Genomic DNA, 13,405 nt, shown 5'->3' with positions numbered 1-13,405 from the left:
GGCTGCCTCTTGAGTTTTTTTCTTGGGGGAAGGGGATACTGGGAATGACAGACACAACTCAGCTGGGAACTGAGCCATGGGTGGGGGGCAGCCAGACCAGAAACGGGAGGGCTGTGCCTGTGGGATGCCCATGACCTTTGACCCAGAGGAGGTGGTCCTGCCTGTGATCCAGCATCTGACTGAGGGGGCATCTGACTGAGGGGGCATCTGACTGAGGGAGCGAGGGAACTTGTTATCCCTACTTGGGGGGTCCCCCAGCCACTCTGCCACTGGGAACAGAGACTAGAGTGAGAAAGACAACAAGCAAGGGTGGAGACCAGGTACAGAGTTGGAATTGGTTCCTTTATGGAAAAACTGAAAATATAATAAAAATTAAAATAAAACCAGTTTTAAAAAAGCCAGCCCCTGGAGTTTCCACCTCCTGCCTCTGGCCCTCCAGCGGGATGAGGCCTCAACCCCAGGGCAGCAAAAGGATGAGGGCCTTCTGCCCCTCTTTCCCCATTCTATCCCCATCTTAATCTCCACAGTGGGGGCCCCGGGAGGAACCAAACCTGGGTAGGGGAGCAGGGACCCAAGGCCCCGTGGCCCGGGGAGGGAGGCTCGGTGTGCACCCAGCCCCAGAGCTCCCGGCCTGTAGTGTGGGCACGGGCAGGGCCCCTCCTAGCCTGGGCCCAGTTGGGGTCGGGGCTGTTAGTTCCAGATCTTGAGGAAGGAGTCCCAGGAACCTGTGGCCACAGCCATGCCATCGTCAGTGACCCCGAGGCAGCTCACACGGTTGTCATGGCCCGCGAGGACACCTGGGGGAGAAGGGGGCATCAGAACCCCTCCGGCCCAGTTCCCTTGTCCCTGCCTGGCCCCCTGCTCAGCTCCCGGTCTCACCTGCACGGTCGCCCTTCATGGCATCCCAGATGTTGCAGTTGAAGTCGTCGTAGCCCGCGAGCAGCAGCCTGCCGCTGCGCGAGAAGGCAACAGAGGTGATGCCGCAGATGATGTTGTCGTGCGAATACATGAGGAGCTCCTGGTCGGCCCGCAAGTCAAAGAGGCGGCATGTGGCGTCATCAGAGCCCGTGGTGAAGGCGTAGCCGTTGGGGAAGAACTGCAGGACATGCGACCAGAGTGGGGTGAGGCCGCAGTGAGGGCTGGGAGCCTGGCAGAGAGGGGCCATCCCAGCTCGCCCAGAACTTACAGCCACGGCGTTGATGTCGGATTCGTGGCCGATGAAGGTCTGTCGGCACATGGAGTCCCGCACGTCCCACAGCTTGATGGAGGCGTCGCAGGCGCCTGACACAAAGGTGCGGCCGTCGGGGGCCAGGGACAGGGACATCACATCACCACTGTGTCCAGCAAAGCCCACAGTCTGCTGGCCGGTCTCAATGTCCCACAGGGCACTGGAGAGGTGACGGAAGGAAGGAAAGGGTCAGAGAGGGGTTAGGATAGATGCCCTCTGCCCTACCCCTCCACCGCATGAGCTCAGGCCCGAGGCCATCTCCACGCTGGGAGCACTGGCAGCCAGCGCCTGCTCCTGCCTCACACTCGTCCCTCCTTCCTGCCACCAGAACAAAAGGCTGAAGGGTTTGCAAGGTGGTCGCTGCCACTCCTGGAGCAGGCGGTGACTACCTGCTGCGTGAGCCCTGAGGCCGTGTTCCCCCCGGCGCCCCCCCCTCAGCAGGAAGTGTGGGTGAGCCCCGCCTGCCTGGCGCTGGCAGGCCCTCACCAGGTGGTGTCCCCAGAGCTGGTGATGATTTGGTTGTCATCCAGAAAGCGGCAGCATGACAGGTACCCTGGGGGAAGGGGCTGGTCAGCGGGGGCTGTCAGCACAGCCGGCGCAGCCCCTGTCCCCGCCATAGGGCCCAGGCTCACCGGTGTGGCCAGGCAGCTCCCGGCTGACCCTGACATTGCCCTCACGGGTCTTGAGGCTGTAAATGGAGCATATGTTGTCCAGTCCCCCGCAGGCCACGAAGTTCCCTGAGGGCGCGTAGGCACAGGTCATGACCCAGGAGGAGCGCAGCGGGATGGCGTGGACCTGGGGGCAAGGGGTAGTGCCCGGGGTGAGAGCCGGCTGGGCGCCGCAGCCCTGCCCCGGCAGCCGCAGGCGCTGCCCCTACCTTGTTGGTGGTGTAGCTGTCCCAAATGATGAGCTTGCCGTCCTGGGAGGCGCTGACCAGCAGCCTGCGGGAGTGAGACAGGAGAGCCAGAGGGGTCTGGGTGGGAAGGCCCCTCTGGAGGCAGGACACCCTCCCCCTCTCCCATCTGGCGAGAGACAACTTCCGGTAGCAGCCCGGAGGTTCCCACTAGCTCGGTTTGGTCCTGTTTCCTGGGTCCCTGGCGGGGATCTGGAAGTCAGGTCTTCCCACACTCACTTGCCAACGCGAGCATCTTGTTTGAGACACCCAATGTGCAAGGCGGCCCCTGCCCACCCTGCCTCAGCCCAGGGTGAACACAATGGCTCAGCACACAGCCTCGACCTCACCCACCTTGAGTCTGTCCCCCAGTGCATGGCATAGATTTTGGCCAGGTGCCCACGGAGGGTCCTCCGTGTCCTCATCTGGATTCTCCCCACTGGGTCCAGCCCAGCTGTGATCTGGAGGTGGAGGCAGAATGGGCTCAGAAAGGTTCGGGTGGCAGGGCCCACGGAGAAATATGCCTCCCACCCGAGCTCCTTCCCTAAAGCCAAGTCCAGCCCTGATTCCTCTCACCTGGGTCAGTGTTGAATCCCCACATGCTTTTCGGGCATCCTATAAGAGACGGCAGAGCCCGTCAGAGGGGCAGGGAAGAAGATGGGGAGGAGAGGAAAGAGAACGGAAAACAAGAGTGGAAAGGATGAGACAGGAAGAGATTAGGGTACTGCCCCCCACCAAGCACACGCACCCCCCTCCCCTGCCTCCCCTAGCCCGGTACACACAAGCCACCGGGTCCTGCCCGCTCAGCCGCCCGCCAGGCCCTCACCCGGATCTGGTTCCGGAGCTGCTCGGCCTCCTGTCTCAGTTGCTCCAGCTCACTCATGGCGCCGGGCCCGTGGGGCGGGGTTGGGGGCGGCTGGGGGCCGCGGGACGGGGGCTGGGGGAGGCAGCTCCTCGCCGCTGGCCCGAGGCCTAGGGGATGCAAGGCTGACGTCAGGCCCAAGGCCGCCGGGGAAGCAGGGGTAAAGGCGGGGCCGAAGCGCGGCCCGGAAGGGGTAAGCACCGGTGGGAGGGGGAGGGGCGCCAGCAGTGGCCGCGGTTCCCCCCGGCACAGCCCGGGTCTCTGGCCCGGAGAGACGTAGCCGTGACCCGAGCAACAGCTGACTTCCCCAATCTTTCTCCCGCCCCCCGGAAACGGAGCGAGAAGTGCAAGAGGAAGCGCAGGGGAAACCCCTCCCTCGGACAGCAGCCCGGGCGGGACACCCGTGGCAGGAACTGGGGGGCTGGCGGAAGGGGGGGTGCCGGGGAGAGTCCCTTCGAAAACAGACCCGGCGTCCGCCCCTGCCGCACAGGCACCGCCCTCCTAGCACCTAATTTTAAAAGGGGCGGTGCCTCGTTAAATTCACCCCCATAAGCCGCACACCCTACACACACACACACACACACACACACACACACACACACACACACACACACACACACACACACACACACACACACACACACACACACACACACACACACACACACACACACACACACACACACACACACACACACACACACACACACACACACACACACACACACACACACACCCCCCCCCCACCCCCACCCCCACCCCCAGCTTCGATTGGGGGTGGGGGAGCCCACAGGGGAAAGCTGGTCTGTTCGTGGGGTTGCCTAGGCAACCGTCACCCGGACTGAGAGCACCTCATTGGTGAAGTGCCCCCACCCTAGCCCTGTTGCCAGGGCAACCGCATCCAAGGCTGAAACCTGTAGGGTGGGTGACCCCACCCCCGGCCCAATCGCCCCCGCCCGACCCAGCCTCCTGCCCCTCCCCAGAGCCGGCCAAGGTGGCTGTTTACAGGATTTGGGAAAAGCCGATTGGGCACTAATAGGTTCGGGACGGCTCACCCCGGATTATCCCTGGGCCGGCTGCGCCCCATTAGCCGCCCGCGGCGGGTGGAGGCGAGGGTGGCGGGGAAGGCAGCCCCAAGCCGCTGCTCCCTCCAGCGCCGAGGCCGCCCGCCCCGGCGCCCCGCAGAAAGCCCGTGGGAGCCGCTCTCCAGTAATTAGGTCTCCGAAGAGAGGTCCCGGGCCCAGAAGCGCGGAGCTGCTCTCTCCCAGGCGCCGGCGGGCAAGCTTAGCAGGCAGCCCCAGGCGGCCTAGCCCCTGCGCCCTCCGCTCCCGCAGAGCCCTGCCGCGGGCTCGGCGCAGGGGCCCTCGGGGCCTGGCTGGCTCCGCTCCAGGGCTCGGAGTCCTGCCCGCCCCCCCAACTTTGGACACCTGTGTGATCTGCCCATGCACACTGCACTCTGCCGACCCAGACATCCCCCCAACCCGCTCCCCCCCGCCCCCGGTCCCACTTCCCCCAGGCCCTGGGCGTTCCTCTTCCCCACTGACATTTCCCCTTGGTCTGTTCAGATTTCTACGCCAGCGCCAGAGGACGCCCCTCCAAAGAAAGGAGGGGGGCAGAGCTCCCCACCCTACTTCCCCAGCTCCGGACAAAGCCCCTTCCTTCCAGCTGCCGGCAGCCCAGGCCGGGCGGCAACGCCAGACGCCCGGGGCAGAAGGAAGCAGCAGGCCAGGAGGAAGCCGCTGGGGGCGGGGGCGACGCTCCCAGCCCTCAATCCCCATCACCTTCCAGAGCCCCCCTCAGCGGCCCCGGACTCTGGGCATACAGCAGCCGGGGTCCCAAGGAGAAATGTGGGTGCCACCGCCTCCGCAGGTCTGGCGGGGCGAAGGGGAGGGGACAAGGGAGGGTCCCCGGATCTGGCAGCTGGAAGGCGCGGGCCGGTGCCGCGCTGCGAAGCGCAGTGGGCCTGGCCCTCCGGCCCCCACGACCTCCATTTTGCCCAAAAGATAGCTAAGTGTGTGTGTATAGGGGGGCGCCTGGGAGCCAAGCGTGGGGTCAGGACTACTAAAGGGAATGGGGTGCCGAGGCCTCTGGTCCCGGGTAATGAGGCCAGAAAAGACGGGGCAGAACCCAAATCGAGGAGAGACGAAGGGAGGGACAGCCTCGCGGCCTTGCCTGCCTCTCTGAGGATTCTGGAGTTTTGCAAGGCGAACGCGGGCTGGGGTGCGAAATGCGAGGACACGACGGGTGCTACTCAGGGGCCGGCAGGAGGGTGGTAGTGGTGGGGTAAGGGGCGGGACGGGGCCTAGAGGAAGCCCCGAATTTAGACCCCCAACTTCTCAGGGAGCAAGAGGCAGGTGGGGCTAGGATGGGGCCTGGGGCCAAGCGAAACACCTCCCCCCGATGGTGCAGGGAGCGCGTGCGTTAATTGGGGGCGAGGGTCCCCCTCTTCCCCTTCCGGGTTTGGAAGCGACGAGGCCAAAAGAAGGGAGGGGAGGTCTGGAGAGTTATGTCCGCTCCCGAGAGGCCAGACCGGGGAGACAGACGGAAGAGAGGTTCCCCGATGGGAATTTGGGGCTTGCGGGGGGGATGAGGACTCCTTTTATCAGCGGAGGTACCTGTGGCGGTGGGAGTCTGCGAAGGGTCGCTAGAGGAGCGCGGCAGGTCCTGTCTTCCTCCGCGGCGGAGGCGGCAGCGGCGACGCGGATGGATTTCCTCAGTCACCCCAACTCAACCGTCCAGCGCTGCTCTCCCCAGAGCGGAGGGATCCCGCCCGCCAGTGACGCGGCCGTCGCCGCCGCGCCCAGGGCCCGGCTGGGCGAGACCAACTGCTCGGTGGGGGGAGGCAGGAAGGGAAAATATCACTTAAGGTGCAAAGATTGACCCTGTCACATCAAAGATAGTTCTCCCAGCTATTTCCAAGCAAAACGGACCGAAATAAATTGCTTTGCTTCCCGAAAAGACGCAAGACATCCCCCCTGGGGCTGGCAGAGGTGGTACCGGCAGAGGGGAGGGTGAAGCCGCTGGTTGGTCACGTGACCCGCCCTCCCGGATTGGGCGGCTCCAGACTGGGAAGGGGAGCTCGACGCCCCAGTTCTCCGCCTTGGCTCCGCCTCTGTGAGTGAGGCCACGCCCCTGTGCAGGGGCGGGGTTAGAGAGATTCAGACCCGCGCTGGGCAGCGGGTCTCTGAGGTGGTAGAGGAAAGGGCGGCCATTCCGAAGGTAACCGACCAGGAAGGAGTAGGGGCCAAGCCAGTTCCTGGGAGTTCAGGTGTGCTGTGAAAAAACTCCTGCCCAGGCAATGTCCCCGCGTTGTCCAGTGGGCTGCATGACACTGTAATATCAACTCGTATTTATTGATTTCCATGCTTATTTAATCTTCACGAAAATATTATGAAGTACTGGCACTGTTCCCATTTAAAATAGTGGAAACAGATTCCTAGGGCTGCAGAGTTGAGACATGAACCAGGGCAGCTTTATCGACTTTATTGTGTGCGGTGCTAGCCTCTTGATGAACCCTGCTCTGGACCATCCCTGCAAAAGGCTGAGAATGTAAGTGCCTCAGCTTCCAAATTTACAAAATGAGACTATTGATAGCTACCTCCTCTGCAAGTCACCTTGGTTAGTTATGAGATCCCGACGGATTGGGAAAATGTTCTGGTAAGTCAATGAAGAGCTTTCATTGAGTCCTCATGCAATTTAAAATTATCAAACACTTTTCATGTAGCCTCTGGTAAAGGCATTACAGATAGTTTTCAAAGCACTCCTCTGTCCAAGGGATTATCCAAGCAAAAGTACTAGAGTGGGTAGCCAGTCCCTTCTCCAGGGGATCTTCCCAACCCAGGGATGGAACTCGGTCTCCTGCATTGCAGACGGATTCTTTACCATCTGAACCATGGGGGAAGCACATTAGTACCTCAACCAGAGATTAAACCTGGGCCCCAGCAGTGAAAGCACGGAGTCCTAATCCACTGGACCACCAGAGAATTCCCATCAAAGCACCAATTTTTAAAGAAAAAAATTTTTAAAGTCATTCTTAGTTATGCACAAATTCTGTTTATGTGCACTCACCAGTTCAGTGATATATTAACAGTAGATAATAGATGTCAATTACAATTTGGAAGGGACCTTATAATTTACTTCTATTTCCTCTTAATCTACATGTGGGCAGAGACTTCCCTAGAGTCATTTAGAAAACTAGCAGACTCAGACTAGAACCCAATTTTGTTTATCTCTATAAGGCATCTGACACTGCTTCCTCTCACTCTGGTTTCTGTGCTAATATGCTTCCTTACTTTAACTCAGTCAGCAAATATTTATGAGTCCCAGTGATGTGTTAGGCCCTGGTGATACACCCTTGAGTTTGTGTGCCTTCCTCTGCCTGCAGGGAGCTTAGTGTATAAGAAGAGACGATGGCAGACAACCACGTGCATAGCTGTCAGTACTGGCAGCTTGGAAGTGCCATTTACTGAGAGCAGAGCAGTTGGGAGGGGATATATTTGGGGAGGAAGATCAAGAGTTTTTGTTTTGTTTTTAACATTTATTTGTTTATTTTATTTGGCTGCATCGTGTCTTGGTTGGGGCATGCAGGCTTCTCTCTAGTTATAGCACGTGGGCTTAGTTGCCTCGTGGCATGTGGGATCTTAGTCACCCGACCAGAGATCGAACCTGCGTCCCCTGCTTTGGAAGGCATATTCTTAACCACTGGATCAGCAGAGAAGTCCCAAGATCAAGAGTTTTAAGTTGGGGCGTGTTAGGCTTGAGGTGCCTAGGAGAGGTGCAAGGCAGAATGCTCAGCAGTGGCAGTCTAAGTAGGTCTGGGGCTCAGCAGGAATCTGGGTTGGAATAGAGCCTTGAGAATGAGTGGCATTTTAGAGCAGATGAAGTCATAAAGAGGTTCAGGGAAAAGACAAGATGGCCTCAGACCAAGCCCTGAGGAACTCCAACATTTAAAGGTCAGGCAGAGGAGAACAAGCTGCCAAAGGAGAAGCCAGCTAAGAAGAAAATCAGGAGAAGGTGGAATTCTGGAACACAAAAGAGTGTTCCAAAAAGGAATGGTACATGTTGTTGAATGCTGCAGAGAGGTGAGATAAGGCTGAACTGGGAAGCGGGCATAGGATTGACCACTGTGGAGGCTGATCCTGGCTCTGTGTGGAGCTTTTGCACTGGATACTCTGCTTGCAGCGGCCTGAGGGCAAGTGAGAAAGGTAGTAGAGATGACCAAGGTGGCTGAAACTTTGGGAGTCTTGGCTGGGAGAGGGTGTAGGAAGGTGCAGCAGCAGTGGGAGAATGTGGAATCAAGATATTTGTGTTTTGATGGGAACTTCTAGAGCTTGTTTAGATAATAATGTGAAGGACAATGAGGAGACAGAGGTGAAGATACAGACAGGTAGGGGATGACCAGTGGATGGCCAGTTTCTATGAGAAGGCAGAAGCTTTGGAGCACATGTGGAAAATCTGGCCCCGATGTGGGACACTTCGTCCTCCCTCAGACTGTTCTTTCTCAGGCTTCTCCTCAGCCTTTGCTGCCTTTCAGGATCTTCTATAAACACTGATTTTCTGGGATCCTGACTTTAGCCTCTTCTCACTCCAAGTTATTCACTCCAATCACTACTGGGACTTTGATTACCCACTGATTGCTCATCACTCTCAAATCTCTATCTTCTCTTTCAGATTTGTTGTCTGTCCAACTGCAGATTGAACATCTCCACCTGGATGTTTTTGGACAGTGGTGCACTGTTGGAGTCAGCTAGTGCCAGCTTGGACCAGCTCACAGGAGCCTACTGTATCCCTCTCTTCCCAACTCCTTATTCAATGAGGTCATGTTGATAGTAGTAACATCATCATCATGGTGGCAATATTTACACCATGGAAGTCAGCAAATGCTTGAGATCGAGGTTCCCCTTCCCTGCAGAGTTGGTTGTTAAAACCATGATTACACTCCACTTGTTTATAGATGTCTCATACTCAACATATTCAAAACTAAAGTAATCTTCTTCCACCCCACCCCATCCTGCCCAGCTCTGCCCCTCCTCTGAGTCTCTTGGCCCAGTTAACAGCACCACCGTCCACCCAGGAGCTTCTCGCTTCCTCATGCCCCATATCCAAAGGATAGTCAATTAGTTAGACTACAGTCCAAGCTGCTAGAATGAAGAGTCCTCAAAACTCAGTGCCTTAAGCAACAACCCCAAACTAGATCCTTCAGGATTCTGGGACATCTTGGCCCTCCTCAACCTGTGGCTTCCACTTCTGTGTCCAGTGCGGCCCAGGCATTTCCCACTACTGTATCTGAATCTTGTCTCTCAGGAAGCGGGGGGAGGTGGCATGGAAGCACAGGTTCTTTTCTGTTTAAGGACACCACAAACTTCTACTCAGAAGTTGGCCAGATGCAAGGAAGGCTAAGAAATGAAGTCTGTAGCCATATACCCAGCTAAAATATTCCTCATAAAGAAAGAAGGGAGATTGCGATTGAGGTAAGGCTGGCAGTCAATGTCATCTGTAGATACAGTTTATCAATGCTGCTGCTGCTGCTAAGTCACTTCAGTCGTGTCCCACTGTGTGCAACCCCATAGACGGCAGCCCACCAGGCTCCCCCGTCCCTGGGATTCTCCAGGCAAGAACACTGGAGTGGATTGCCATTTCCTTCTCCAATGCATGAAAGTGAAAAGTGAAAGTGAAGTCACTCAGTCATGTCTGACTCCTAGAGATCCCATGGACTGCAGCCTACTGGGTTCCTCCATCCATGGGATTTTCCAGGCAAGAGTACTGGAGTGGGGTGCCATTGCCTTCTCTGCTAATCAATGCTACTTCTCCAGTATTGCTTAAATCTGTCCCTTCTACAGTATGCCAACAGCTATTACTTTGGTTCTTGCCTGTTTCCTAGTCTTTTAGGATAGTCCCTCTCTAATCAACCTACCAAATAGCTGCTAGAAGATATCTTTCTACAGTGCAAGTTGGATCATATAACTTTGCTGTTCAGAACTACGCAGGGTCCAGTGGTTAAGAATCTGCAGCCAATGCAAGAAACCCAGGTTCAATCCCTGGTTTGGGAACTAAAGATTCCACATGCCTCCAGGCAACTGAGCCTGTGCACCACAACTACTGAGCCCGTGTGTGGCAACTACTGAAGCCCACACGCCCTGGAGCCCGCACTCCGCAACTAGAGAAGCCTGTGTACTACAACTAGAGAAAGCCCATGCACAGCAATAAAGACCCGGAGCAGCCAAAAATACATAAATAAATAAAAATTATATATATAAACCATGCAGTAGTTCCCAACTGACGCCATGCGAAGGGCCAAACTTCTTTGTAAGACACACAGGCTGGGGCTTGTCCTGTCTACTAAGAATGCCTTCCACCCCGACTCCCCTTCCACTTGTCAACTGGGAAATTTTTCATTTTCTCATTCTTAATTTAAATATTGCCTTCCTGACTACACTGTTGTTTGTGCCCCACTGTAATGCTGGCTGCATCCTGTTGCAGCCTTCACTGGACTATTTCTTTCTGGGCACTTGCCACCTGTACTGGGGGTTCCCTGGGAAGCCAGGGCACTTGGTTTGTCTGGCAGAGGACTGGGTGAGAGCTCACCAAGCAATGAACAGACCCTCACAAGATGCCAAATCATATTCAAGGTGTGGGGCCTAGGGGTCGTGACCCTACCACCTTTGTTATTAGCAGCTGCTCAGGTTTAGCCAATGTGAGAACCGTTAGATGACTTTATTGAGCTAATCATTTAATCATCCATCATCCAAAACAGACATTAAACTCAGTGAGAGTCACATCAAGTTATGTGAGTCATTTTATTCTCAGTGCCTATCAGATACCTGGAGAACATCAAACATCTAAGAAATGAATAGAAGCATGACAACATTTTCCCAGGATCAATACTCTTCACATACCACAGTTCAAATCTCAACTCTGGTCCAGTAGCTAAGACCCTGAGCCCCCAATGCAGGAGACTGGGGTTCGATCCCTGGTCGGGGAACTAGATCCCACATGCCAAACTAAGAGTTCGCATGCTGCAACTAGAAAGGAAAAAAAAAAAATCCTGAGTGCCGCAACTAAGATCTGGCATAGCCAAATATATATATAAAATCTCAGCTCTGTCCCTTTACCAGCTGAGTGACTTTGGGTCAGTCACATTTCCATGCCTCTGTTTCCCCTGCAAAATGAGGATGATCAGATCATTATGAGGATTAAATTACTTAATATTTGTAAAGCGTTTATAACAGTGCCTGGCACATAGCAGATGCTTTGTATTTGCTAAGTAAAAAGAGTTCAGGGATGAATGTGTCGGTCTTTGGCTATTTTTGTAGTTTCATCTTCCCCTGACACTGGTCTCTGCCACCAGCTCACATCCAACTCTCCTGTTTCCACATATGCCAGAAATGTCAACCTCCCTAGACCTTTGCTCACAGTGTTCTCTGGGTAGAAGACCTTTTGCACCTCGTTCACCAGTGACCCCTATTTATCCTTCACAGTTCAGCTCAAACTTCACTTTTGGAAGTCTCCCTGGACTCTCAGAGACAGGTAGCCCCTCCCTCCTCTGAGCCTCCATTTCACTGCATTTTCATGCACATCTGAGATCCCCATTGCACTCAAACTCCTTGAGAGCAGGGATATATTTTATGCACCTTGGTGTTCCCATAGCTTGCACAATGCCTGGGACACTATAGGCATAAAGGATGTTTGTTGAATGAATGAATGGATGGATGAAATACATTAATAAACTTTAACCACTTGCATCATGCAATAGAGTATCATGTCAGATCCTATGACAAATGAAAATTGGCCACAGTTGACTGGGAGATAAGTCTAGTCCTGTAGTTCACTGTAGCTTTTGTACCAACCATGAGAGGAAAAGTCACCTTACTAGACAGACTACAGATTTCTATGAATATGTGGATGATAATATTAAAGCCTCAAAAACACCCAGGGATTTTCTTAAGACCCAATGTTTGCTGAATAGTCCTGTATCCCTAGCACTTAGCCAGGAGTGAATCAAGCCAGGAACTGATTCTAGCATTGGATTGAATCCTCACCTCCAGCTGTTCTACAGATGGGGACAGTGAAACTTGCAGAGGGATACAGAATCATCTGTCAACTGGCTGATGAGAGATGTGAGTTTTAGTCCTGGCTCTGCCCCAGTGAACTGTGTGACCCAAGATAGAGCCCTTCTTGTATCTGGAAAAATCCCAATAAAATCTAGGCCTTATTTTCATGATCAGTAAAGTTTCCCCTGACTGGGACAGTTTCTGAGTCTGTGGTCCAGACTGGGATAGGGAAGGGAATAGTGGCAATTGACAAGATGAATTTAAAGGGGAAGTGAAGCAGCATCATTCAATGACAACCAAAAGGAGAGGTACGGGCCATGAATAGAATCACTTCTCATCCAGTGTCTTCCTTTAATTCTCACCTCAGCATTTTGAAAGATTAAGAAATGAGGCACTGAGAGGTTAAGTAAGGGGCTGTTCCAGTTCATCCAGACCACAGTTTATAGAGGCGGATGACTGAGCCTAGGCTCACTTTGGACTATTTCAGTTTCCCAGCTCCTGAGTCAGCTCTCTCCTACAGCTCACCGCTCCCACCGAAGCCTCCAGTCAGGGGAGCCAGGTCTGGACTCAGAACAAACCCTGGGAATGTGAAATGCCACTGTCGCCAGTGGATAACGGATGAGCCAGCTCAAACCATCTGTCCTCTGGCTAAGGAAAGGTGGAGCCCTTACAGAGTGAGTATCTGGTAAGCAGAGAACTTCAGGGGCATTCAGTCATTACACAGAATCCTCTTCCTTTGCTATCTCTGGTCTTAATGCTCCACTCACCCCTAAACAAGTAGGTGGGAGTGCTCCCCACACAAGCATGTATTCATATGCACATATGTACACACATATGCATGTGCACAAGGGCTTCCATGGTAGCTCTGGCGGTAAAGAATCTGCCTGCCTGCAATGAAGGAGACCCAGGTTTGATCCCTGGGCCCGGAAGATCCCCTGGAGAAGGGATTGGCAACCCACTCCAGTATTCTTGCCTGGAGAATCCCATGGACAGAGGAACCTAGAGGGCTACAGTCCACAGAGCCACAAAGAGTTGGACATGACTGAAAATGACTAACATACACATACATGTGCTCACATATGCTGACACACTCAAACACATACATACAAACACCTACACACATGCTCACATAAGAGTCTCTCCGCTGACCCAGGCTGTCAGAACTGCTCCTTCCCCTTCTCTATCAAAACTGCTGTGGAGGTGGCCTCATACTGGAAGCCCAGAAGGACTTAGTAGCCTACTAGGGGAAAACCTACTTGCTTGATAAATAACTCCTGAGAAAAACAGATGAAAGAGAGGTGAATGCTAGCTGAGAGCCATGTGTGTACATGTGTGTATGTATGCCAACAGGGACCAACGAGGAAAAGAGGGGC

At 54.6% G+C, this 13,405-nt stretch overlaps 1 protein-coding gene across 2 annotated transcripts; it reads right to left on the bottom strand.

The window, feature by feature from the left end:
- Positions 1-321: 321 nt before the first annotated feature.
- GNB2 (G protein subunit beta 2) lies at positions 322-5,711 on the bottom strand. 2 transcript variants are annotated; one of them, XM_086374246.1, is made up of 10 exons: positions 5,598-5,711; positions 2,947-3,092; positions 2,697-2,735; positions 2,475-2,581; positions 2,106-2,169; positions 1,861-2,023; positions 1,715-1,781; positions 1,187-1,388; positions 880-1,096; positions 322-797 (listed from the first exon to the last, which is right to left on the bottom strand). In XM_086374246.1, exons 2-10 carry the CDS (start codon positions 3,001-3,003, stop codon positions 691-693), a joined length of 1,023 nt encoding a protein of 340 aa, XP_086230372.1. In that variant the 5' UTR covers positions 3,004-3,092; positions 5,598-5,711; the 3' UTR covers positions 322-690. The 2 variants fall into 2 exon arrangements, with proteins under 2 accessions (XP_086230372.1, XP_086230373.1); XM_086374247.1 differs by lacking the exon at positions 5,598-5,711 and adding an exon at positions 4,038-4,435.
- Positions 5,712-13,405: the final 7,694 nt, after the last annotated feature.

This window comes from Bos grunniens, chromosome 25 (genome assembly GCF_055505025.1).
Source record: "Bos grunniens cultivar Pamir isolate PY7600 chromosome 25, Bosgru_T2T1.0, whole genome shotgun sequence".
NCBI classification, from domain to species: domain Eukaryota; kingdom Metazoa; phylum Chordata; class Mammalia; order Artiodactyla; family Bovidae; genus Bos; species Bos grunniens.
This window is presented reverse-complemented; position numbering and strand designations above follow the sequence as displayed.

Coding starts and splice junctions, on each gene's coding strand:
- GNB2 (XM_086374246.1), bottom strand. CDS start 3,003: ATGAGTGAGCTGGAGCAACTGAGACAGGAGGCCGAGCAGCTCCGGAAC. Junction 2,736..2,946: donor AGCTCCGGAACCAGATCCGG/GTGAGGGCCTGG, acceptor CGTCTCTTATAG/GATGCCCGAAAAGCATGTGG. Junction 2,170..2,474: donor CACTGGGGGACAGACTCAAG/GTGGGTGAGGTC, acceptor TCACTCCCGCAG/GCTGCTGGTCAGCGCCTCCC.